At 40.6% G+C, this 25,098-nt stretch overlaps 1 protein-coding gene across 1 annotated transcript in view; it reads right to left on the reverse strand.

Annotated features, from left to right (window-relative positions):
- Positions 1 to 25,098, reverse strand: part of brinp2 (bone morphogenetic protein/retinoic acid inducible neural-specific 2) — a 311,630-nt gene that overhangs the window by 171,329 nt on the left and 115,203 nt on the right. The window contains exon 2 of the mRNA XM_085804094.1: positions 4,842 to 5,321. Coding sequence (XP_085660220.1) covers positions 4,842 to 5,254 — 413 coding nt within the window. The 5' untranslated portion in view covers positions 5,255 to 5,321. The remainder of the gene's footprint in view (positions 1 to 4,841; positions 5,322 to 25,098) is intronic.

Below are 25,098 nucleotides of genomic sequence, written 5' to 3' on the forward strand. Positions count from 1 at the left end.
AATTTGAAAAATATAAATAATCAATTTTTTCACCACCCCTCATATCGGATCAATATCGGTATCGGGCCGATATTGAAGGCTGCAATATCGGTATCGTATCGGAAGTGAAAAAGTGGTATCGGGACATCCCTAGATTAAACATCAGGCTAACCCGCCGCCCCAGAGCAGGACGGCTATCTATGTTTATGAAAAAAGGCTAAATAAAGCTTGTACATTTTGCTGGCACAGGCTCGCCTTGACCCATTCACTAGCTTTGCCGATATAGACTGGGCCCTTCCCACGATGCACTGAGCTCCTGTCTCCCTCTCCATCTGTATATATTCATATCTCATTACTTCATGGTGCTAACTCTTCACCCTCTCTCCTCCTCCTGTGTGGTTTCTCTCTGCTCTCCATCTGTCTATTTTCTGTAGTTGCAGGCCACCTACTTCCCCCATGATCCTTCTCAACACCCACTGTTATCATTATTAGTCCTTGTCTCTTAATTATCTGTAGTCCAATATGAAAGTTGTCTGACCGGCTGCTTTTATGGCCCAATTCAAGCAAATCAAACTGCTTGGTTGAGATTGAGAGTGTGCGATGAAAAAAAAAAAAGGACGTGCCAAAAGTTAGGATTTCTGTCTCAGAGAAAGAGACAGACATCAGGATGAGTCAGCCATGTTGCCTTCTCTGAGAGAAGGCAACATGGCTGCAGAGTGTCCTGCAGCTAAAAGCAGAGTCATACGACAATCTGCCCCACTTATGTCATGGAAACTTCACCTGTCATTTCACACCGCACTCTCACTTTATTTGTAAGTGATGCTGTCATTTCCATTTGATTCAAGCCGGGGCAGAGGGAAGACAGCGGAATGGGGAGGAAGAGGGAGAGAGAGAGGAAAAGACTGTCATTTGGTATTTCTAAAAGAAAAAAAAAGAAAACCTCAAGTTTGAGGCTCCACGTAGCAGGACGTGGTCAGCTAAAAGACTCAATTTTCTACGTGAAAGTGTTCTGTGATAGAGACATTTTGTCGTACATCCCGCTGTCATGGTGACCAGAGAGGCAGCAGGGGACTGCGGCTAAGAGTATGTGACTGTATGACTGTGAACCAGCCCATCACATATCCTCACATCCCTGGCTGACTTGATCTGGATGAATAATACTTAACAAAAGACAGACAGCCAAGAGAGAGAAAGTGAGACGGAGCCGCTATGATTCATTCCAGAGTGTTCCGTGTGTCTTTAGAAACAGTCACAGTTGACTCCTACAGTGGTCAAGGAACAAAAGAAAAATGTAATACCATAGATAATTAAAACATTTAATTTTCAGGCAAGTTCACATCTCTGACAGTACAAATGGCTGTGTCAACTTTCAAGGCCACGAGCAATGAGAATCTATTTTTAAAGAGCTCATAGGAGGGAAGGAGGGAGGGAGGGGAAGTGAACGACAAGTGAAAGAAAAAAGAAAAAAAAAATCTGAATATATATATTCCAGGTTGAGGAAATGGAAATTCAAACTGCAGCCTCAGCGGATACAGGGTATATCTATCACATTTGGTATTAAATTTGGAATAATGATAATGGTGACAGGGGCCAATGTGAACTCTGGACCCAGTGCAGGTCTCCAATGCATCATTTATAGACCACACAGCGAACAGCCTACACACACACACACACACACACACACACAAAGCTCTATATTTCTCCAGCAGTGAAAATAAAGAGAATTTCTAAGTCCTGCCTCAAGATATTAAGTAGTTTTGTTTGTGGATGATCTTCATATCATGTTAGTGTAATTTCATGCTGCATTTGGGGACAGACAAACCTTAACGTGGGGTTGGGCATGGTCGGCATGCAGCTGCATGAGGCGGGTGCGGGGGGGGGGGGGGGGGGGGTGGCTCGGTGTCAGGTGAGCTGATTTATCAGCTGCTGCCTTTAAATGCAGTAGTGTGCTACACCTGTGATAACCACACACACATACACACACACACACACGAGGAAACCGTCACACCAGCAGCTTATCGGAGACAGTTTGGCTCGAGGTGCACATTAGAAAGATGAATATTTATGTTGGATGTGTGTGTGAGCAGTGTACATAATGAAGACGTTGTAAATGAGCAGATTGTCTGGTGAGATTTTGTGTTGTGTTTGGTCATTTACACTGATTCTATTGATAAAGCAGCGCTGACTTTAAGATGTTTCGTGTAATTTGTCAGATCTTACAGTCATATAATTGTCTAAATCAACATCTCAGCGCATCAGTTAAAGGGATATTTCAACATTTTGGCAAATTCACCTACTGCCATAATCCCTATAGTTTTAGGAGTAGGTTAATTGTCGGTGCAAGCTGTTTTTCATCAAACTCATCAAATACACAGTCCAACAACAACTCCAAAATGCTCTTGTGGATAATAATGGGATGGTTTTTGACTACATTCCAGACATGGCTGCTCGGCAGAGTGTCTTCAAAAGCAAGTAGTTCTGAGTATTTCCTTCACGTGTTGTAATGTTACATAATTATACATTATTTTTTAATGGCGTGGTGAATGTGCAGGTCACAACTTGTCCACGAGAGTGTTTTGGAGTTGTTGGATTGTGTATTTAGTTTGATGAGGGAAACATGGAAATACCATGCGCCTCCGTTGCATTAGCTGAGCAGCTCATGTCTCTGCCCCGCCCATCTAAAAACAGCTTGCTCCGGAAATTAAAGGTAATGAACCTACTCCTAAAATTATGGGGATTATGGCAATAGGCAAATTTACCAAAATGTTGAAATATCCCTTTAGGGAATCAAAGGTGAGAGCTGAATTATGAGACATGTTTCAGACATGTTACATTATGACAAGTTGTGATTACTTCTCTGTAAGTAGTGGAGGCGTGAGTTTCCTGCTCCATCTCAACTCACTAGATCATCATAGAAAGAAACAGTAAAAAGCTTTGAGGGATAGAAGAGAAATGTGGGAGAATGTACAACAGCTATATCTCTCTGTTCTCTGCCTGTCACTCAAAATGAACAACAGCTCTTCTTTTATCTATTCGCAGATTACATGGAGTGTATTTAAAGGTTTGGGCTTTAATCTGCCAGACACAATGCATTTAGCATTCCCTCTGATCCGTGTTTAGTTGCTCTTTAAAGAGTCCAACTCGCAGAACACAGTTTTTATTTAGTTAAATTAGGAAGGACCACATGAATCCCAGCTGCACTATGAGCTTCCTGTAAAATCAATTCACACCCAAAGTAAAGATGCAAAATCAGTTTGAAACAGCTCATTTCTAATTAATTAGCTCATTAAATCTGCACACCAGGGGTGTTTAATGAAAAAGGAGCATACTCAAAGCTGCTGGAATTCACTAAATGCAAAGAAAAGTTTGAGGTCTTCCTGCCTTTAATCTCCTCTGAGAAAACGTGCATCATGGGAGGAAGGGAAATATTTCTGTTTTTACTCCAACAACACAAATCAACAGTGTTAGACACCGAATTAGATTTCACCCATCCTGCAAATTTTAATACAACAAACTGTGTTATGAGTAAAAGTGATACGGAGCATGTTTTCATCACATGCTCTAATACACTGAGCTCCTTGGTTGAGACTCTTGGTTCAGGAGTTAGTGCTGCATTATTAGAAATGAAATCAGCATGGAAATTTCATATATTTTATTGAATGATATTTTTCTGTGATACTTGAAGTAAGTATGTGGCTGCTCCACATCAAATCATAACCCATGTCAATAGAGGCCTGTGATTATACAAAAAAAAAGAATAAAAAAGAATTTTTAAGCAAGGATATAATGTAAGAAGGGATGAATGGAGAGAGTGTAAAAAAAATGGAGTTTGAAGTATTTGCATTATTTAGTGAAATCTATGACACTCCATCTAAAACACACTGTTCTCTAACGCTTTATGAAGTTTCTTGTGTCTTTGGGTACATTAATCAACTTGGATTATATCTAATGAAATTATAATGAGAATGTATATTCACACAACTTCTCTATCTTCTAAAACTAGTAATTCGCTCCATATGCTGCTGAGGGATTCCTTGGGAGTCCTTGAAAATGATGAAAGATGCATCGCTGATGACCGGCCCACCTGACTGACTCAAACAGTGCAACCACTGAGAGAACCACAGTCTTGGAAAGAGTCAATTTCCCAAGGTGCTGTGCTGTGCTGATGGGTGTAATATATGCTCTGAGTCCAAGTTACAGTGTCCCTACAGACCAAGGTAATCTAAGACCAAGGCAAGTAATATTGCATAGCATAAAAGTCTCAAGTAAAGTATTTAGTAGAGATTCAGCATGTTACAATATGGAGCTTCAGAGGGTAAAACACTACATAATAGAATAGAAAGTGTTGTGTTTGTTTACTTAGTTCAACTTCTAGTGCCAGTGGAGCAATTTATTGGAATCTTTTTGTTTGTTGAGTTATTTGCCTATTTTATAATGCACATAGTGAGCAGTGGTATGGAATATAGATTGTAGCAAAAATACTAATTTACATCTGTAGTCCCTGGGAAATACATCCAGTTATATTCAAGTTTATTGTTGAAACATGACTTTCCTATATTTGATTTGATTATTTTCTCTAAAACTTGTCATATTTGTATGTAAATAAAACCTCAAAGTTAATTTAACATAACATTTCTTATTCTAATCTTCAGAACGCAGAAGAACTTCAAAACATGAACACCTGACTTTAAAAGAAAAAAAAAGACAATTTAATTAACTTATGTTAAACCAGTTGACATAACAAGTTTTGTTTTTGAGTGTAATTTCAACAGAAATTGTCATAACTAAAAGAGTTTGATGTAAACTGTTGTGTAGAGGAGCTGTTTATAGACTGAACACGTATGAAAGCGCAAAGCTCTCACCTGTAAATCTTGTATCTGGTAGAAAATCCCTGCTGGAACCTCTCTCTGAACTCGGTGTACTCCGGACATCTGTGGAAAGGTCCCTTCTCTGACAGCAGCCAGTCCAGCTGTCCTCCACTCTGCCTCGCGCTGAAGCCCCACGACGTGGAGCTGGGAGGGGACGAGGATGAGGACGAGGAGGAGGATGAGGAGGATGAGGAGGAGGAGGAGGAGGAGGAGGAAGATGCCAGGGAACCGTGGAGCGCCTTCCCAGCGTGTCCCCCGCCGCCCACTTGCTCAGCTCGGGTCGGCCACGGCTGCCATAGTAACACCCACGGCAACCATAGGAGCATCAAGTAGGACGCCGACCATCTAGCAAGACAGGCGGAGCCATGGGAGCACCTCTCTCTTTTCATTGGCCAAGGAGTTGCCATGGTCCCGGTGGTGATGTACTAGGGCACCTGGGACCGGCATTTCTTCTGACAGTCACCTCCCACTGGCCTGAAGAACCAAACACAGAAAACATTTGGTTTTAGTCACAAGAGAGACGGTGAATAGAGGCTGAAACACTTTACTACATGAAAGAATTCAAAACTCATGTAGTTTGTCGTTGACAGATGCACTGCCAACCTCACATTGTCACGCAGTCCAGAATTATGAAGGCAGCATGAAGTGGTATTTATCAAGTTAACATCATTCACAGCAGCGTGATTGTTTTCATGTCTGCTCTGAATGTGCACATGAAAGGTATTGTCTGCATGTCACAGGCACTTGTAATTATTGTAATAAAACCTTGAACATTAACTGAAAGCAGAAATCAGAGGGATGGCGCTTTTGTTCCTCCAAAAGAAATTCTGTCACCGGAGAAATCACATTTTACTGATGAGGGCCCTGCGTACAGTTTGTTAAAAAAAAAAGTGAATTCTAAAACATTTTAGGAAAAAAAAAAAGCTGAATGCATGCAGTGTAGTTTAGAAGTATTGTGTCTGTTGGCCAAACGACAAATTAGTGTAAAACTCTGCAAACCAGGGTTGGCACCGCTTCCCCAGTTCCTTGGGAGCCCCAGAAGCCGCACTGTGTCTGTGACAACTGCTTTGTGGCAAGTTGGTTTGATGGAAACTTAATTCCTTTTTTTAAAGGGGGGGGACTGGCAATCAACTGCTTTTGGGGCCCATAGCTCCTCTTCCAACTATTCAACCTTCTGAGCATCTAATACAGAGCTTTTCCTCTTTGTATGTGTGTTTGTGTGTGTATTATATACATTATATTACATATTTCCTCTGAGGACAACCTTTTTGAGTGCATGTGCGGTTCTTGTGGTTAAAGACATTTTGGCAAATTTGCCTATTGCTATAATCCCTATAGTCATAGTAGCAGGTTCATTACCTTTAATTGTCGGTGCAAGCTGTTTTTAGATTGGCAGGGCAGAGACGCAAGCTCTGCACAGTGCACGGTATTTTCACCTTTCCCTCATCAAACTCATTAAATACGCAATCCAACAACTCCAAAACGCTCCTGTGGATAATAATGGAATGATTTTCAAGGCAAATGCATGGCCGGGAACTACATTCCAGACACGGCTTCTGGGCGGAGTGATTTCAAAACTGCAAGTAGTTCCGATTATTTGCTTCCTGTAATAATGTTACATAATGTTACATGATTATTTCATAGCGTGGCGAATGTGCAGGTCACAACTTGTCCATGTGAGCATTTTGTAGTTGTTGGATTGTGTATTTGATGAGTTATATATGAGACAGGGGACCTGTACCATTCACCTCCATTGTGTTCGCTGAGCAGCTTGCTTCTCTGCCCTGCGGATCTCAAAATAACATGCACCGATAATTAAAGGTAATGAACCTGCTCCAGTGACTACAGCCAAGGGATTATGGCAATAATTGCCAAAATGTTAAACTATCCTTTGAAGGGTCAAATCCTGACAATTACATTCCTTATTTCTTTAGTGTTTGGATCCACTTGTCGTGGTGTTGTTGTGTATGTGTGCATTTGACTCTGTGGTTCATGATTTTTGTTCTATATTTGTTTAGTTTTTTAGTCTTTTAACCTGATCCTTTTTATTGATTTTACTGATACTTTGCTAAACTTGCATTGTCTTTGAATACATTCCACAAATAAATGTGACCCGGCTTAAATTACTTTATTATTATCTCACACTGCTCTTACATTTCCCATGCCTTTCTATAACTTCCAGAAAACAAGCTTGAACCGCAGCTGCGACTGAAGCCAAGGTAACTTAAATTCTTCACTTTCAGTAATCTGCAGTAGGCCGCAGTGAGCCACGTGTCAGTCATGAACTGGGGTCGCCCGCTCATTAATATCTGCCAGGTGAACTGTCAGTGGTTGTCCAAACATGCACCTGCATGCAAACCAGCTCTCTCGTCAGAGTGATCACTTGTTTTTATGCAAATAAAGGTCAAATGAAATTCAGCCAACCTCGGTCCTCAGCAGCGTGAGGAGACACGATTCACCTTGACACATGGCGACTGAAAATAAACTGCATTGTCTATTGGAAACTACAGGGGAAACATGGTTCTGTGTTGGTCATTGACAGACACAGAGGGTGTAACATTATGATAATACAAATAAAAAGTGCAATGTCCCTACATTTAAGGTCCCATGTATCAATATTTTCATGTTGGTATCAATAAAAAGACATATTTGTGTTTCTAAGATCTAAAAACCATCTGAATGTTGCTTCATGTTTCCTCTCTGGCTCCTCTCTGGATCTGACATTTGCAGAAATGTGAAACCTGCGTTGTTTACATTTCATCTTCTTCTATATTGCTACATATATGGTAAATTTGCACATTACTGCCACCAACTGTCATTGGAAATTTAAGTAGCATGACTGCGTCTCAAGCTGTCCGTATGCACATGTGCCAGGATTCCCAAAAGTTAAAGACAAAACAAAGTTGAGCCATGAGAAGATACACTATATTTGTGTTTCTAAGAACAAAAAAGAAAAAAAACATCTCAATGAAGTTTAATATCTTTCTCTAGAGCTCTGGTAGCAACATGTCAGTGAGCCAATCAGAGGAGCCCTGGAGGTTGTAGCTTAAACACAACATAGAGAATCACTGACTCATCTGTGAACACTGGATCAAAACTACTTGCAGTATTTGCTGGGAAAGAAGTCAAAGGTCATTTATTCGACACTGCCCCAAGACCCCAAGTTATCACTCTCAGGTTCATGCAAGAGACTTTTCCTTCTGTTTTCTCAGATTAGTAAGAGGATTTTTATTTGGAACTGTTCAGTAAAAATCACAACATCCTTCAGGTCTTTGGACTGAAAACAATGTTTTTATTATTCTGAGCTCCCAGGGCTGGAGGCTTTTTTTTCTATTGATGTTAGCACAACAAAAAACAGGAACTCTCAGAGACGTGTTTTTGTACAGCATGTCAACAGCCCTTGAAAAAACTGAAAGCAACAATGAATTTATCTGTCGAAGACTCCAGGATGTCAGTGAAAGCTCTAGAAAATAAAATAACAGTAGGTGGTAAATATCTCAGGCTGTTTATAGGGGAGACCAGAGCTGCTCAGTTGTGACACTTCCACTACCTCCTATCAGAATGGAAAAAGACAAGTTAAAATGTACGTCAAAGGTAGGACAACTGTAAAAAGGTTAAAAGGTTATATTTTATTACAACGAGTGGTCATTCATTGATATATACAGTATATCTCTACGGTATATATAGAGATATACTATTAATAAAGTATCTCTCCCTATATACACAACAACCCTTAACTGTGGTATAATCAACCTTTACCACAGCCTGTCGTAATGTATTGGTGAAAAAGAAAAACGTTATATATGTAATAATAATAATAATAATAATAACAATAATAATAATGAATTTTATTTGTAATGCACTTTATATTGAGCAAACAATCTCAAAGTGCTACATAAAAAAAGATAACATTTGGAGAGAGAACGTCTCCCCCCAAAAGAAACAACTAATGTAAGGCTTTTTTAAAAAGGTGGGTTTTTAGTGTCTGTTTAGTGTATCTGTGTATTTGTCATTTATTGCTTCTGCCTTTAAGCTAACAGAGGTAAAGATAAAAACCCCATTTTACTTGGGAAATGCACTTATAGTTACATTTTGAAGCGTTAACCCAACAACTCAGTAACAATATCCATCTGTTATTGATTACTGATGTCTTGTTCCTACAATGAACCCAGAACATGGGCTGAATTGTAACATTCCACGCCTATGCAATACCTACATCACGATCGGTGCAACTAGTCTGTATAAAATTTGGAAAGCAGAAACCATTTCCAGTCTCCAATGCTTAATTAGAGAACAAAATAAAATCCATATTACTGTGGTAATTAGTGTAATTGCAGCCCTGGAGCTAAACAGAACATGTCTTGTAGCTGTGCTGAAGGATGAACAATATTTATGTTTCTGTCAGTAGAGAAAGAAGCCTCACTGGTGTACTTCTGCCAGCACATTTAGCCATTCATCTGTATATGAATTATACATGATCAAATAATAAAACTGGCCCAGAAATAGCTGCTTTGTAATTATGCTACAGTGATTTTAGCTGAAACTTTCCTCTCAACATTTTCTATTTAACCACGATGGCTTGTCAAAACGTGGCCATTCATTAGAAAACAATACACTTTTCACGCTGAATGAAAAAGCTTTGTTCATTACTCACACAAATAAAGGAATTTGTACCATGATGGAGGCACTCGAAATTTGCAAAGATTGCTGGGTAGCCTTGGTACAGTGTAACCACTGACCTCGGGACGAAGACAAGCCACCACAAAATAGCCTTGAAATGTGGTGAAATGACACAGCTGTCACAACTGTAAAATCTTTTTAAAGGTTGAAACCTCAAATGATGTTATTAAAAGTTTCCTAGTGAATGGAAGTCACTCACAGGATCACTTGAGTGCAAATGTGCAAAGTGGCCTCACAGTGCTTTTTTTTTTTTTTTCAATGCCTTGCGTGTTTGGACAAGGATGTCATCACCCGCCTCTGTATGGATCAGTGGTGTTAGCGGCATACACATACACATACATACACACATCATGGCACTACAGTTCAGGTGTGAACCCTCAGCATCTAACACCAAACTCCCTTGAACATGGCTTTTATTTAGTCAAAGCAGGCAAAACACTCACTATATTAACATTTTTTTTTTTTTTTTTAAGTGACACTTTGAAAAGACTTTGCAGTGCCCTTCAGAAAAGTACCGGCATGCTCTTCATTCCACCGTTAATGACTCGCCGTGCTGCTGGGCGGAGTCTACAGGGAGAAATCAGCATTTCAGAGCAGAGAGGATATGTAAAGCAGTGGAGAAGACGCTTTAAGTGGATTGGGAAGCTAAGTATTCCCTGTTTATCTTACAAACAAATTAGAGAATTAATTTCAGGTGGATAAATGCAGGCTCAGACATGAAAAAACAATACTCAGGGCGCTGCATTTTTAATTTTCGCTCTCTGCGCCGAGAGATTACCGCAGTTTGAAAAGGCAATTAGTAAAGTCATCTGTCAAGTGAATGTATTTATGCAACTAAAAGCAGGATGAAAACTTGATGAATGAGATGGCACGCTACTGTTGCAGGTACTGTATGGCTCGAGGTAAAACTGGTACAAATTAAAAATAAGCCACCTTGTGACTCTCCAATTTCTCTTTTTGTTATGTCCCAGAAAGTAAGATAATATAATAATAATATTACTGTATATATACTGAAGAAAATATAGAAATAAACCAGATAACTGAATGTTTGAAATCCCATACTAACTTATATCACTGTGCTGATAATAATGTTCCTATATGAAAAAGAGCTTTTAAGGTGCTGCAGGTCTATAGAACAGCAACATGAAAAGATGAATAGGCTATAATGGACCTTGAGTGTCTTCTGTTTACATCGACCTCCTCCTTCTCCTTTACTTCCTTGTTGAACTTTCCTCCTCATATCTTGTCTTTCACCATCTCAAGCATTCTCTTTTGATTTCTCATCTTAATGTCCTCTCCCTTTCATTTGCCTATATGCTTATGCATGCTTTGCAAGATTTTTTACCTTTATTAAGTTTAAACTATTAATTTATTAAACAGCTTTGGAGTAATTGTGATGGTTAAAGGAGACATATTATGCCCTTTTTCCATAAATTAAAACAGTTTGCAGGTGTCTTAAAGACATGTCTGTGACATGCTTTGGTCAAAATACCCCAAGGATCAAACATCACAGCTCTTTTCATCCTCTCAAAACAACCCTGTTCAGAACGGCTGGTTTTCTGTGCCTGTCCCTTTAAATGCAAATGAGCCAATGCTGACCCCCTCTACTGGTACCAATACTCACTGGGGTGGTATTATGCAAATTCGAAAAAACTAATGACATCATTGAATGACAACTGAGGGAACAGCTCGTGAAACCACATGGATTTCAACCTAGGGAGCCTGAAAATTACAGATTTTATTGTCAATTCTCACATTTTGGGGGCCGAAAGACAAGACAAATACCCAAATATATGTTAAAGAGCCTTCAAAAAGTGATATTTCCGTAATATGTCCCCTTTAAATGACTTGTTAGGGGGAGAATGGAGGCTCTCTGCCTTCCACCTAGCGTCTCTTGGCCGAAAACCACTTTGCAAGATCAGTGCCTCTGACCAGCGCCTGCGACCTGGTGTCCCTTGTGGTTGACACCAAAACAATAAGACTACACATATATACACGTTGTAAAACATATGATATATCATGTTATCCAGTCTGCTCCACGGATTTCCTTCTTGATGGCATCGTTGAAAACAAATGCACATGGCCGGGGAGGGGATGAGCAAAACAGCAGAAAAGCATCCGGACTTGCATCATTCCCCTTTAAAGGACAATTCCAGGCGAATTCAACTCGGGGGTGTATTTTCCTATCATTTTAGGTCTAAAAGAATGAATCTGAGGATTTTCAGTTTAATCGCTCCTGTTTTGCGGTAGTTGCGTCTGTCCCCGCATCGCCATCGCATCATTCTTTTAGACCTAAAATGATAGGAAAATACACCCCCGAGTTGAATTCGCCTGGAATTGTCCTTTAAGACGGCTACATGAAGCATACACTGTGCACCAATCCAGGACCTCCCCAGAAACATCTCTACACTTAAGTATTCGTACAGTTATTCAACAGTGCAGTGAATAAAACGCTGCAAATCAGGAGCTTCAGTTAATGTTTACATCAAACATGAGCACCAGGAAAAAACTATGTGATCTCAATGACTTTGATCATGACATGATTGTTGGTACCAGAGTATTTCTGAAACAACTCATCTCCAGGGATTTTCACAAACACAACAGTCTCTAGAGTGTAAGACTCCCAAAAAACAAAACACATCCGGTGAGCAGCAGCTCTGTGTAGGCAAACTGTTTGTAGCTGATAGAGGTCAGAGGAGAGCGGTGAGTCTGGTTGGAGCTGACAGGAAGGCTGTGGTAAATTCACATAATCCAGACATGGGGGGTGGGGATGTAATGGTTTGAGGAATTAATGTTATCTTGGCACACTTTAGGTCCTTTAAACCACTGTTTAAACACATTCTGTGACATAAACTGTAAACTGTTTTCTTGTCTGTAACAACATCTATTGCACGTCTGTCCGTCCTGGGTGAGGGATCCCTCCTCTGTTGCTCACCCTGAGGTTTCTCCGATTTTTCCCTGTTAAAAGGGTTTTCCATGGAGTTTTTCCTCAGTCGATGTGAGGGTCTAAGGACAGAGGATGTTGTTACGATGCCATGTAAAGCCCTTTGAGACAAACTGTTTGTAAAAACGGGCTATACAAATAAAATTGCCTTGCCTTGCCTTGCCTTGTTTGAATGCCACATTATGTAATTTAGTTTATTTCTATATGGCCTCAACTGGTCATTTACCAGTGGCTTCTTCCAGTAGAATAAAACACAACTGAAGCTGATTTTTAATTTGAACCTGCGTTATTGTGTTTTTGTATTTGTATGTGTGCACACGTGTGTGGGTGTGTCCGTACTGCCAGATGCCAGGCTCACATCAGCAGCACAGGAACAGGACAGGGAGGAGAGGAGGGAAGAGATGGTGCTGAACCACATTCTTCATTTCTTTGTAAAAAATATATATAATATATTTAATTTACTCACAATTTAAATTTCTTATTGAGTGTATTAGAAACATTTAGAAAATGTACTGAATAAGAAAAAAAGAGAACAGGCCCACAGAGGTCTGCTGCTTTAACTATTTCACTAAAAGTAAAAGAGAAAGAAAATCCACTTTTCTTTTAAATCGGAATCCAGATACAGATCATTTTTGTGTTGAACAGATACAGATACAAATGAAGGTATCTCTGCATTTCTATGTATGTGTCATGCTGTTGGGGTATGTGTGTGTGAGAGAAAGAGAGCAAGCGAGAGACATTTGCCTTTCAAATGAAATATTCTGTAACTTCTTAAACCACCACCTCACAGAAATAAGGGATCCCCACACACTGCGAAGCCTCCTCTCCTCTGAGACTCCCTTACTAATTAGAAGATGCATAAAACATGGTGCAAATGCCAGCGAGACAATGGAAGGAAATTGTGAAATTTTAGCCCTGACATTTAATGTTCGCCTTGCATTATTCACACACCCTTTGTGTATTTACCCATCTCTCTCTCTCTCTCTCTCCCCCCTCAACTTGAGCACAGAGCAGGAAGAGGGTAAGGTAAAATGGCACGGACATCTTGAATCCATATTGGAATCGGAGGAGGGCGAGGAGGAGGGGAGCGAGGTCTTCCAGGTGGAATGGAAAAATCGACCACGTGTCGCACTTAAATAACATCTTGGAGACAACAGCCCAGTCAGGGGGGAGTTGTGGCTCATGTTTATTGGATTTTCACTGGGCTTTGTGAGTTGTATACCGTGTTTGCACAAAAAACGCAGACGGGGGGAAATGAGAAACATGAGGAAAGCTGGGAGCGAGACAAGCGGGGAGAAAACAAGGACTGACTGACGGAGGCGGAACAAGCTGGAAAAAAAATGGCTCTTAAAAACAATCTGCAGCTCTACAGTATATTCTGCTCCTTAAACTCCCCACCCAGCCACTGAGTGACCGAGCCAAAGGCCAAGGCTTTGACCTTCTGTCTGGTCTAAGTAATTTGTGCTTTAGCTCGGAACAGCAAGAAGCTGGTGGCCTATTTTTTTTTTTTATTCCAACTTTCCTTCTTTTTTCTTTTTTTTTTAGCAGCAGCAGAGACTAAAAACCTGCACCTGAATTCATCAGCCTCCTATCTCTGTGCTGGAATTACTGCAGCTGGGGATCCTTATTGGATCTGACACACATATGTGTTTCATGCTTACTTTTAGCGTATGTGTGCAGATTTGTGTGTGTGTGTGTGTGTGTGTGTGTGTGTGTGTGTGTGTGTGTGTGTGTGTGTGTGTGTGTGTGTGTGTGTGTGTGTGCATATGCTGCCCAGCACCTGGCTGGGCCTTTGGCAAACATTAGAACAGGTGGAGGTCCATCAACATTAGAGGCCAGCTGTATTCTTCAACCCCAGCAGCTCACTACTCACCTCTCAGCGTTTATGCGAGTCAGCAGCAATAGCCGGCCAGATGCACACCTGCTCCTGCACCCATCCCCCTTCCCCCTTCCCCCTCCCTCCCTCCTCCCCTTGTGATTGGGGGTCTCCAAACAGCAAGGTTGGGTTGGATTTCGGGGGTGTGGGGATGGGGTTGGGTGGGGTGGCAGACGGAAGAAACGAGAGAGAGAGCTAAGGGGTGCAGGATTGATGCTAACGGAAAGGGATGACAGTCAAAGAGAGACAAACAGGGAGGTTAAAAGAGAGCGACAGAAGGAGAGACAGATGAATCCGGGGGGACTGGCAAAAAGAGAGGAGAGGAGAATGGCAGAGACAGAGAGCAGCTCAGATCTCGGTTCAGATGTGAGCATGGGCTCGGGTGTGAATAGCAAACACTGGCTGCAGGGGGGGACGGGTGGATGCCAGTTTTTTTTCTGCTTGGACCTTTGCTTAAAGGTTGGATTTGGTGAAAAGGACAACAGAGTGAGAGAGCTCTCTACACGTCGGCCCAACCCACAGCCTGTGGAACACTGTTTCGCTCATAAATCAAGTTGACTATTTAAATTTCAATGTTTTATTTACTTTGTGCAGATGAAGCACTGGCATTAGAGAGACAGGGACCAAATTGCTGTTTTTCCTCTGTGAGATGCTCATATGAGTTTAGTCTACTGGATCTACCCCCGCCTCCTTCCCTGAAACCTAACTGAGCAGTGTAGTGAGTCTGCTGGAACTAATTGACACTAATGGCAAACTATTAATTCACAAACACTCCAAGATGACATCTGTTTTCACAGTATGAGCCACTGGATTCATAAAAAGCTGCTGAATGAGGCGCCATGTTGGAACATTGTATATCTGTGCTTCCACTAACATCAACTAGACAGATAGATAGATAGATAGATAGATAGATAGATAGATAGATAGATAGATAGATAGATAGATAGATAGATAGATAGATAGATAGATAGATAGATAGATAGATAGATAGATAGATAGATAGATAGATAACATGTTACCATGTAGAGCACATAAAACATGACATAACATGTTACCAAATGTGGAAAAAGGGTTCACATGGGAATTCACATGTGATTACATGTTTCCCATGTGCAAATTTTTTCACATGTTAAGTTCATGTAGTTTTTCTTTAAGGGGGAAAAGTGAAACTGCACATATTCAGTGTTGAACTTACTGAACTAGTAGCCTAAAGCGAGGCCAAAGTGACAACCTCAGACTGTAAGTGAAGCCAAGACTTACAGTAAGTATCAAAAAGCTGCAATTCCTCAAATGGCCACTTGAGGCATAGACTCCCATGTTAAAATCCTCAACTTTTACCGTAGCAATGTTTACAGTGTGGTATTAAAAAAAAGCTTTGGTCTCTAGATAGTTTCCTTTTCCATGACAGCTTTACAAGGGCAGGTGACTTCAACTCAGCTGTTTATATTCTATCAAGGTTTAAAATTCTTCATATTTGAAGGTCTGCTTTTTTGATTGACTTTGACCTGATTGACACCAAGTGCCATGCAGGTGTCACTGGCTGTGGCTAGGTCACGTTAGACACTCTCAAGATAGTGAGAGCAGACCAGAGGTCACATCCATGTCTATAAAACCAAATACCAACTCATCTGTATGAATGGTTTATATTGTAGTTTTATGTTTCCTCCCTGAACAAGATTAAACGCACTAAAATAACACACAATATCTCCTTACAGTTAGTAAAAAAAAATATTTTCTTCCAGCATCCAACCCATTTCAGAGGTAAGGTCAAGAGTGGGTTTGGGCTGGCTGACACGTGTTGACTTTAGTCAGGATCTGGACCATTCTGACAAAGATCTATGATCGAAATGTTGATCTTATAGCCTACAATAAACATTTGAGGAGCTACAACAGTGTGCAGACTTCACGCCTTTTTCTAAAAGTCTGTTTGTTTGTTAGTCCTGCACCTGTAATACTTTGGATGAGAATGCTCTATTGTGACCTGCTCAGACACACCATGGATCGAGCTGATAGGCCCCTGTGCCTGTGTGCATATGCATGTGTGTGTGGCCAGCCAGAGTGTTTGTGTGCTCTTTTGCAGAAGGTAATATTTGCCAAGTGATTCAGCCAAGCTTATTTTAGAAATTTCATTTGCGAAATTCCACTATGACTTTCAAGAAGTCATCAGCTGATTGAATAGAGGAATCAAACAAGACACGGGCATAATTGTTCAGACTAGTCTCATAATTAAAAACACTGAGAGCGGTAACATTAACTGTCAGTGTGGGGGCGGTAATTTGGCTATAAATATTCTGAAATAAACTTGACGAATTTTGGATGAAATGCTAAACAGCATCCAAATCTTCGCACTCAGTGTGGGCAAACACAAACACACACACATTGCGCCCAGTGTAACAGGCTCGAGTGTCTCCTTAAAGACCTCTGCAATCTGTCTGCATCAAATTAAGCCACTTCATCTGATCTCCCTATTTCATTGGAGAGGGTTTTTTTGTTGTTGTTGTTGTGTTTTGTTCAGTTTTTTTTTCTTTTTTTTCCTAGGACCATTACAGAGTTTCTCATAACAGCTTGTTGACCAACCAAAACGAAGTGGGGAAAAACTTCATGATTAAAGCAGGAGAAGGTTGATCATGACTCGAGAGCTAACTCCTACATGTAGCTGTCAATATTTTATGAGGCCTTCTCCCAACCCGCAGAGATGATTAGGAAGCCTCGGCTCCGCCTTCTGACAGCGCCTCACTTCCACTTTCTCGCTTGCAAAAAAAAAAAAAATCTAGTTAACGGCCCAGTTAGAGGAGAATGGTGAAAGTTCCCCGCAATTAAAATGTGTGACCGGATTAATCCGCTCAGGACAAAAACAGGCCAAGAACACTGCAAAAATGCAAAATCTTACCAAGAATATTTGTCTTATTTCTAGTCAAAATGTCATTTCTAGTCAAAACAAATCTCATTATACTTAAAATAAGACTCAACACATTAAGCATATTTTCACTTGAAATAAGTAGAAAAATCTGATAGTGGATCAGGTTTTTCTTTCTGCTTTCACTGGCAGAGTTTTTCTACTTATCTCAAGTGAAAATTTGTTTGAAACAAATGAAAATTATCTATAGTAAGGGCATTTTAGCAGATATTTGACCAATCTGGGAACTAAATCCTTACCAAGAAATTTCTTCACAGTTGTCTTTAGGAACATGCGTAGTATGACGTCTTAAAATGTTGAAATTCAACTCCCGTGGGAAACCCCCTAAAAAACTACTCAAAGTTGGGGTACCCGTAACTGGATTTTTGAACATTCCGTAATGTTAAATTTGGCCTTAAGTAACTTGTGAGGGGTCAAACTAGGGGTTTTTCATGATTCTGAGTTGATTGCAAACATTAGTTTTACACCCAAAACACTCCTTGGTGGAGAAAAAAACAACCACACCCACTTTTCTTGTTCATCGGAACCCCCATCACCACCACCAATTGAATGTATTGCAGAGAAGCCATTCCTTAGCATGGCAGAGGTTGTGTTACATAATACTACTAAATACTCAATATAACTTTCTACCCTTTTTTCTATTTTTATTTCTATTATATTTCTACAGACCCTCCAGGATTTTGTGGTGTCACTAAATTTATTTAAAAAGTTATTATAAATGTAATTTATTATGCAGATCGGTAGCAAGCAGCGAGAGAGAAAAGACAGTGGACATGCACCAGATTTCACATACCAGCAACAACTGAAACAAGTTTGTTCGAAATGAAGATAGGAAAAGTACAAAAAATACACAGTGGTGCTACATTGATTGCAAACATGATCATGTTAATCTGCACACACACTGAGCATCAATCTCCATCGAGCATCCAGGCTCTTTTTGAAGAATGGAAAAAGATGTTGCAGTGTGTCACAAACTTGTTCATTCCAGCTTGGGCCTATTGCTTGGTCATGACCGTACGGTAGCTGTTGTAGTGTATTATGGGATTTGTAATGTGAGTAATGTGAATGCTATATTGGTGGGCCATTATTAACATAATATTTTTCTTGAAGGCCATATAAAAGTGTATTGCAGGACAGATCTGGCCCCCAGGTTTTTGACATGAGATTGACGTGTGTGCTAGATTAATGTCCAACAATGTAAAAAGGTAGAATATAAGTTATATTAAGTATTCAGTAGTAATAGTAGAAGTTTTTTTGTGACATTAAAGAAAACCTCTGTCATGCACAGGAATAGCTGATCTCTAATGTATTCTATTGAGTATAGTAGATCACCTTTATTATAATAGCCTAAACCTAACTGCAAAAATCCTCGTGAAGACAACAGGTCTACACCATGTTATCCTAGTTTGATAGCTAATGGGGCAGTCAGCTAGCATTTAGGAAAATAAAATGGTCAGATGGTCATCAGATTCAATCGTACATAGGAGTTGACTAACTAACCATATTATTTACTGTTAGCCAACTAACAACCATTTTGGTAAGACTTTGACGCCTATCTCTATAATGCATTATAACCATACTTATAATGAGTTATAATGTGGTTATAGCATTGTATAACTATAATTATAAACATTCATATATTATCATAAGGCTTTATAACAATAATCATAACACACTATAAAACATTTTATGATGACTTATAAGGTCAGGTATAATAATACGTTATAATTGTTAGTAACTGGCTGACAATGCCCACGTCGATAATACATCTTAAATATAGTTATAATGTGTTATAATTGGCTTATAAAAGTGTATAACCATCATTATAAATACTCATAAATGATCATAAGGCTTTATAACAATAAGCATAACACATCATAGAGCATTTTATAATGGCTTAAGGTCAAGTATTACAATAGAGTTATAATGCTCTATAATGTGTCATGCTTATTGTTATAAAGCCTTATGATAATTTATGAGTCTTTATTATGATGGTTATACACGTCTATAAGCCAATTGTAACACATTATAACTATATTTTAATGCATTATCAATGTGGGTATTGTCAGTGAGTTCCTAATAGTTATAACATATTAATACCTGACCTTATAAGTCAAGATAAAATGCTTTATAGTGTGTTATGATTATTGTTATAAAGCATTATAATCATTTATGAGTGTTTATAACCATAGTTATACAGTGCTATAACTGCATTATAACTTTTATTATTATAACCCATTATAAGTATGATAATAATGCATTATAGAGATAGGCATCAAATAAAGTGTTACCACAATTTTTAAGTTTCTTATGCATGTTATCAACGCAATGACATGACATATTTCAAGTTCTTATGCTCTCACATAAGGTGTAAAAAGTGTCTGTCAATGATTGAAGGTTGTAAATGGCTTCAACATGTCTAGCACTAGCTAACTCCAAAATTCCTCACTTTTAATGCTAACCAACTACCAACTACCACTAAACAATACTTAGGCCGATTTACCATGGCAATAAATAAAAAGTAGAAGAAAGCAACCTTTAAATGTACATGTACCCAATAGTGAGAAGTGTGTGTGTAGGCTATGTGTATGTTTCCGTTTTTACTGGTATGTGAAATCTGGTGTGCACCTCATGTCTTTCCTTCTCTCTCGCTCCCGATCTGCATAAAACTTAATGTTATATGAAAACAATAACTAGTAATAAAAACACATGCAAAAAAACGTAATGGAAACACTGTGGCCACAGCTGACCACAGCTAGCCACAGCGGTCTATGATAGCAAATTTGCAGAAAAGTTGCAATGGTAAGGCCAAAGAATTCATGATTGAATTTGCATTAAAGTAACATTGCGGAGTTTTTCGGCCTTAAAATAATGTTTCCAGACTCATTGCAATGGTAGAAAAATGGTTAATAGGATGAATGGTGCTGCCGCTGCAGCCTGAGCCGGGTCGCGTCGGCTGAAACTGCACTATGGAACTTCCCTGCACCAACATTCTATTGGTGGTGGTGATGGGGGTTCCGATGAACAAGAAAAGTGGGTGTGGCTGTTTTTTTCTCCACCAATGAGTGTTTTGGGTGTAAAACTAATGTTTGCAATCAACTCAGAATCATGAAAAACCCCTAGTTTGACCCCTCACAAGTTATTTAAGGCCAAATTTAACATTTCGGAATGTTCAAAAATCCAGTTACGGGTACCCCAACTTTGAGTAGTTTTTTAGGGGGTTTCCCACGGGAGTTGAATTTCAACATTTTAAGACGTCATACTACGCATGTTCCTAAAGACAACTGTGAAGAAATTTCTTGGTAAGGATTTAGTTCCCAGATTTTCATATGTTGCCCTTACTATAAAAACAAGTTCATTTTTAGGTGATGATTCTTATTTTGAGTGAAAAGAGTTTAGTTTTGACTAGAAATTAGACATTTTGGCAAGAAATAAGACAAATATTCTTGGAAAGATTTTGAGTTTTTGCAGTGAAGCAGAATCTGAAAGAATAAAAAAAAAGAAATTAATAGTTTTCTTTCTCAGATTCACAGAGCCTACATCCCTGCCATAGGCGGCCTTACCTATGTTTCAACCGTTTCAATTGAAACGGGCCCCAGCCACCAGGGGGCCCCCCAGCTGCCAGCCACCAAGTAAAAGACAGTACAATAATTCATAGGTTCCACCTTATCACACACACACACACACACACACACACACAGGCCTACATCCACCACACACACAAACAGCTCTGTCCACCGTGCGGTCACACACTCGACCCCTGATCCGCTCTACAACCACTGGTGCGCGTATCATGCCACACCGCGACGGTAATCACTCCTAATTAATAATACGGCAGGAAATCAACTAGAAAATTTCCTCTGGGGAAATTTTGAAAGGCCCACGGGGCTACTGCCGGTTTTGCCACCTCTGTCAACATGGGAATCAAACCCACGATCTTAAGGTCAAGACAGAGCTGATCAGACAGACACGTGATCATCTTTCTATAAGCACTGATATGGAGGAGCTGTAACCACATTAGGTTAACTGTGTGTGTGTGTAATCACATGAAGTTACCTGTGTGTGTTAGAGTGTGGGAGAGGAGTGCGCGCTTCCGCGCGCATTTGTACGTTACCTGTGTGTTTTGATGTGTGTGTGTGTGTGTCTGTAACTGTAATCACATGAAGCTGGCTCTCGAGTATGTGTGTGTGTCGGTGTGTGACTGACTTGACACATGTTATGAGCTGCATCCTGTGTCAGTCTGATTTAGCTGTGTCTGTGTTTATAAACATTTAAACGAGCGCCAGGTGGATTGTTCATGAAGTTAACGAGCTCTGGCCTGAGAATCAGACATTACCACGGCAACTTGAGGTGGTTACCACGGCGATAGGGGCCCCCCAGGCTGAGGCAGACAAAAACGTGGAGAAAAAGATTTTCTGCCTCTGCACTGGTCTCGCAAAAGGCTTAGCGTGACAAAACGGTAGCTCCTATCAGAACAAAACACAGATCAACGTTGCTCTAAGGACTTCCTGAAAAATGTGGTACGATTTGGTGTTTCTACAGTAAATATTTTGGAGACGCTGGCAGTTTTAAAACATCGGTCCGTTCTGCTTCTCTCAGAAAATATTTGTATTGGAGTCAATGAGGAGCAGAGACAGACGTGGCCGCACTCAGAGGCTTATTCTGTAAATTCTGTAAGTCTCTCTGATATTTTGAGCACATGATATGAGAGATAACAAGTTTGTCTTACAAATTCTGAAAAAATCATGTGTGTAGAGTGTAAATTGTGGCCGTGCTGACAGTTTATCCAAAAAAAATACAGAATGTGTTTTCACTCTCTCCCACTCTAACCGATGATGTCACGCACTCTGACACGAACATTCCGTGCAATACACAACCATTATAATCTCATAATTTCTCCAAAAATGATCATGGTCATTGATCAGGGATTGATCAAAAACTATATGACCTATCAAAATGTGGAGTAATACAACAATACACAAGACTTGTGTCTACTAGGGATGTCCCGATCCGATCACGTGATCGGAAATCGGGGTCGATCACGTGGTTTCAGACTCGATCGGAATCGGACGTTACATCCCGATCAGGAATCGGATATATTACATATCTACATGTCAGGGTTTTCCTATCTGTCTAAAGCGAAGACGGGCCGCATGGGGGGCGTTCAGATGTATCATCTTTTGCACTCTCAAACACATTACTTTTACTGTAGACGTTCGTCATGTGCGCTCATTACCCAAAGCGACTCGCATTCGGTGCAGCGTGCTTGTGTTTTGTGCATGGTCTGTGGCGCGCAGCTCCACGGTGTGTGTGTGTGTGTGTGTGTGGCTGCGTCGTCGTGGACAAGTAACGATATGAAATGACGGCGCTTGCGAGAGTGTGAGAGACGATCGTGTCACCGTGTCAGCTCACTGTTTGTTTGTGTGTGTGTGGCTGCGTTGTTTCACTGCTGACTTCCAAGCAGCTTGTTGTTGATGTTTGAGCGCTACACACACCTGCAGCAACAACAGTCACTGCAGCTTCTACTGAGAGCGAGTCCGACGTAACGCACGTGAGACCGACACACGGACCGACCGCGCAGATGTCGCGGACATTGTTAAACTTCTCATACTGTTGAATAAAAAACTACCGTTGTGTTGCGTGATGGCAGATACAGAACCAGGTATTTATTTAAAGTTAGAGAGGGAGAAGGAGCAAGGTGAGCTGGGTGAGGGAGGGAGGGAGGGAGGGAGAAGGAGCGGAGTGAGTGAGGGAGGGAGAAGGAGCGAGGTGAGGGAGGGACAAGGAGCGAGGTGAGGGAGGGAGGGGGGGGGGGGGGGGGGGCAGACAGGCAGGAGAGGGTGGGATCAGGGGAGAGAGGCTGGTGATTGAGAAAGACATGATAAGCTATTTTATTTTTGACCAAATGTTCTTGTTGTTGACTTATGGATAACGGCATTAATATTATACTGTGGAGCTACTGTGCTAATATACATTGAGAGTTTACAATACTGCAATAAATGTCATGGGCTTGTTATTGAGGTAGAGTATTATTGTGAGATTGTGATATTGTTACATCCCTAGTAGAGCACAAAGAACAGAAAAATAGTGGGATGATACAGTTGATCTACATTAAAAACTTTACTGCATTGCCAAAGTATCGGATCGGGACTCGGTATCGGCAGATACTCAAAATCAAATGACTCGGACTCGGACTCGGGGGCAAAAAAATGTGATCGGGACATCTCTAGTGTCTACTGTTTGAAGTTTAAATGGAGTCTCTAGGTGAAAGTATGCCTGAGCAGTAGATGTTTGTTAAACTCCAATGATTGGTCTTTTTCGCTCTTTTTTTTCCGCCCGTCCCATTGACTTCAATGCAAAATTTTGCGCAGTTAAAATTCGTAAACTGTTGAGAAAAGTAATAGCATACCGATCCCGATCAAACCGCACGTTTTGATATATAATTTAGTAGCGAATCGAAAATCGTCCGGAAGATGAAAAATAAAAACTAGGAAAAAATCCACACAATAACAGTAGTGCCCGGCTGTTGGGACCAGTGCCCGGTGCGATGGCCCGTGGCCCTAATAACAACGTAGGCTTACCTTTGAAAACGGCCCGAAAACTATCAACAGACCCTCGTTTTCCTTCTCCCAGTATTATTCCTTTTCTCTTAGCATTAATTTTGTTTTTCCTGCTTTCCTCCTGACGTGCGCCCAGTTGCGTAACCTGATGATTGACGCCTGTCAATCACTTTCCTCCTCTTTTCTTTTTTTTCCTCGGGTTAAAATGCCTCCAAACAGGCGATCTATGAGTATGTCCTAACTTAACAGAGAAATAAAACACAGCGAGAGCACAGCTAAAATATGATATTATTGGCAGCTGTCTGTCTGCTGCTCCAGCACCGCAGCACTGACAGGATCAGCACCTGTAGACGTCTGTCTGTCCGCATGTTTCGTCCCTTCCTTGTCCGTGGTCGTGGTGCTGAAATAACTCGGAGCACTTTGCTCTCATTACTTTTGTTGCCAATTTAAATTCGGAATATTAGTTTATATATAGTTTTTGATTATGTTAAGATTCCTGTTCATGTCTGAAAATGTACATAATGATTTTGCTTTTTGATGAAAACCAACTTCAGTCCTCGTTTTTTCTGCTAAGTCCTGGTTTCTTGCCCTGATAGTGATTTTAACATGTGTTGTGCATACCTGGGATGCATGGATAGCGCATTCCCTGCGCCCTTTCGGGGTTTAAAGCATCAGCGACACATGGGCTCATAGCTGGCAAATAATTTTATGTTTAACAGGGTAGGGCCTCATATGAAATATTGAAACGGGCCCCCAGATGTCTAAGGCCGCCACTGATCCCTGCAGCCTGGTTTTGAGTAAAGTAGGAAACCCTGACCCTTCATCAGTAATACATGTACACAACACACACACACACACAAGCGCAACTGGAATAAGAAGCAGCAGAGCAAGCGAGAATGTCAGCACAGAGCATAATGCCGATAATGTGCAGAGACACAGTCTGAAGGTCTGTGGTTAGAAAGTAGAACCCCCTACAAATTACATGCTGCGCTGGCTCCCTGTGCGTGCGTGTTGGGGGTTTGAGGGTTAGTCTTATCAGTACTTTCTCTGGCCAGTCTCCAGCTACACAAACAAACAGCCATATGGTCAATTAAGGCCCATCAATACCTCTGTTAACATCTTTACCAGCTGATAATTAAGGAAACAACAGTCTGTCAGCAGCACGCACCGCCTAAAGTCATATCACCTCACCTCACATACCGTACCTGCTGCTCGCTGGTAGGAAGTCAGGGGAACAGAAACACCTTATTTAAACTGTTAGTTTTAATGCAGTG

The sequence above is a fragment of the Trachurus japonicus genome, chromosome 17 (genome assembly GCF_045865225.1).
Source record: "Trachurus japonicus isolate A0001 chromosome 17, Traja_1.0".
NCBI lineage: Eukaryota > Metazoa > Chordata > Actinopteri > Carangiformes > Carangidae > Trachurus > Trachurus japonicus.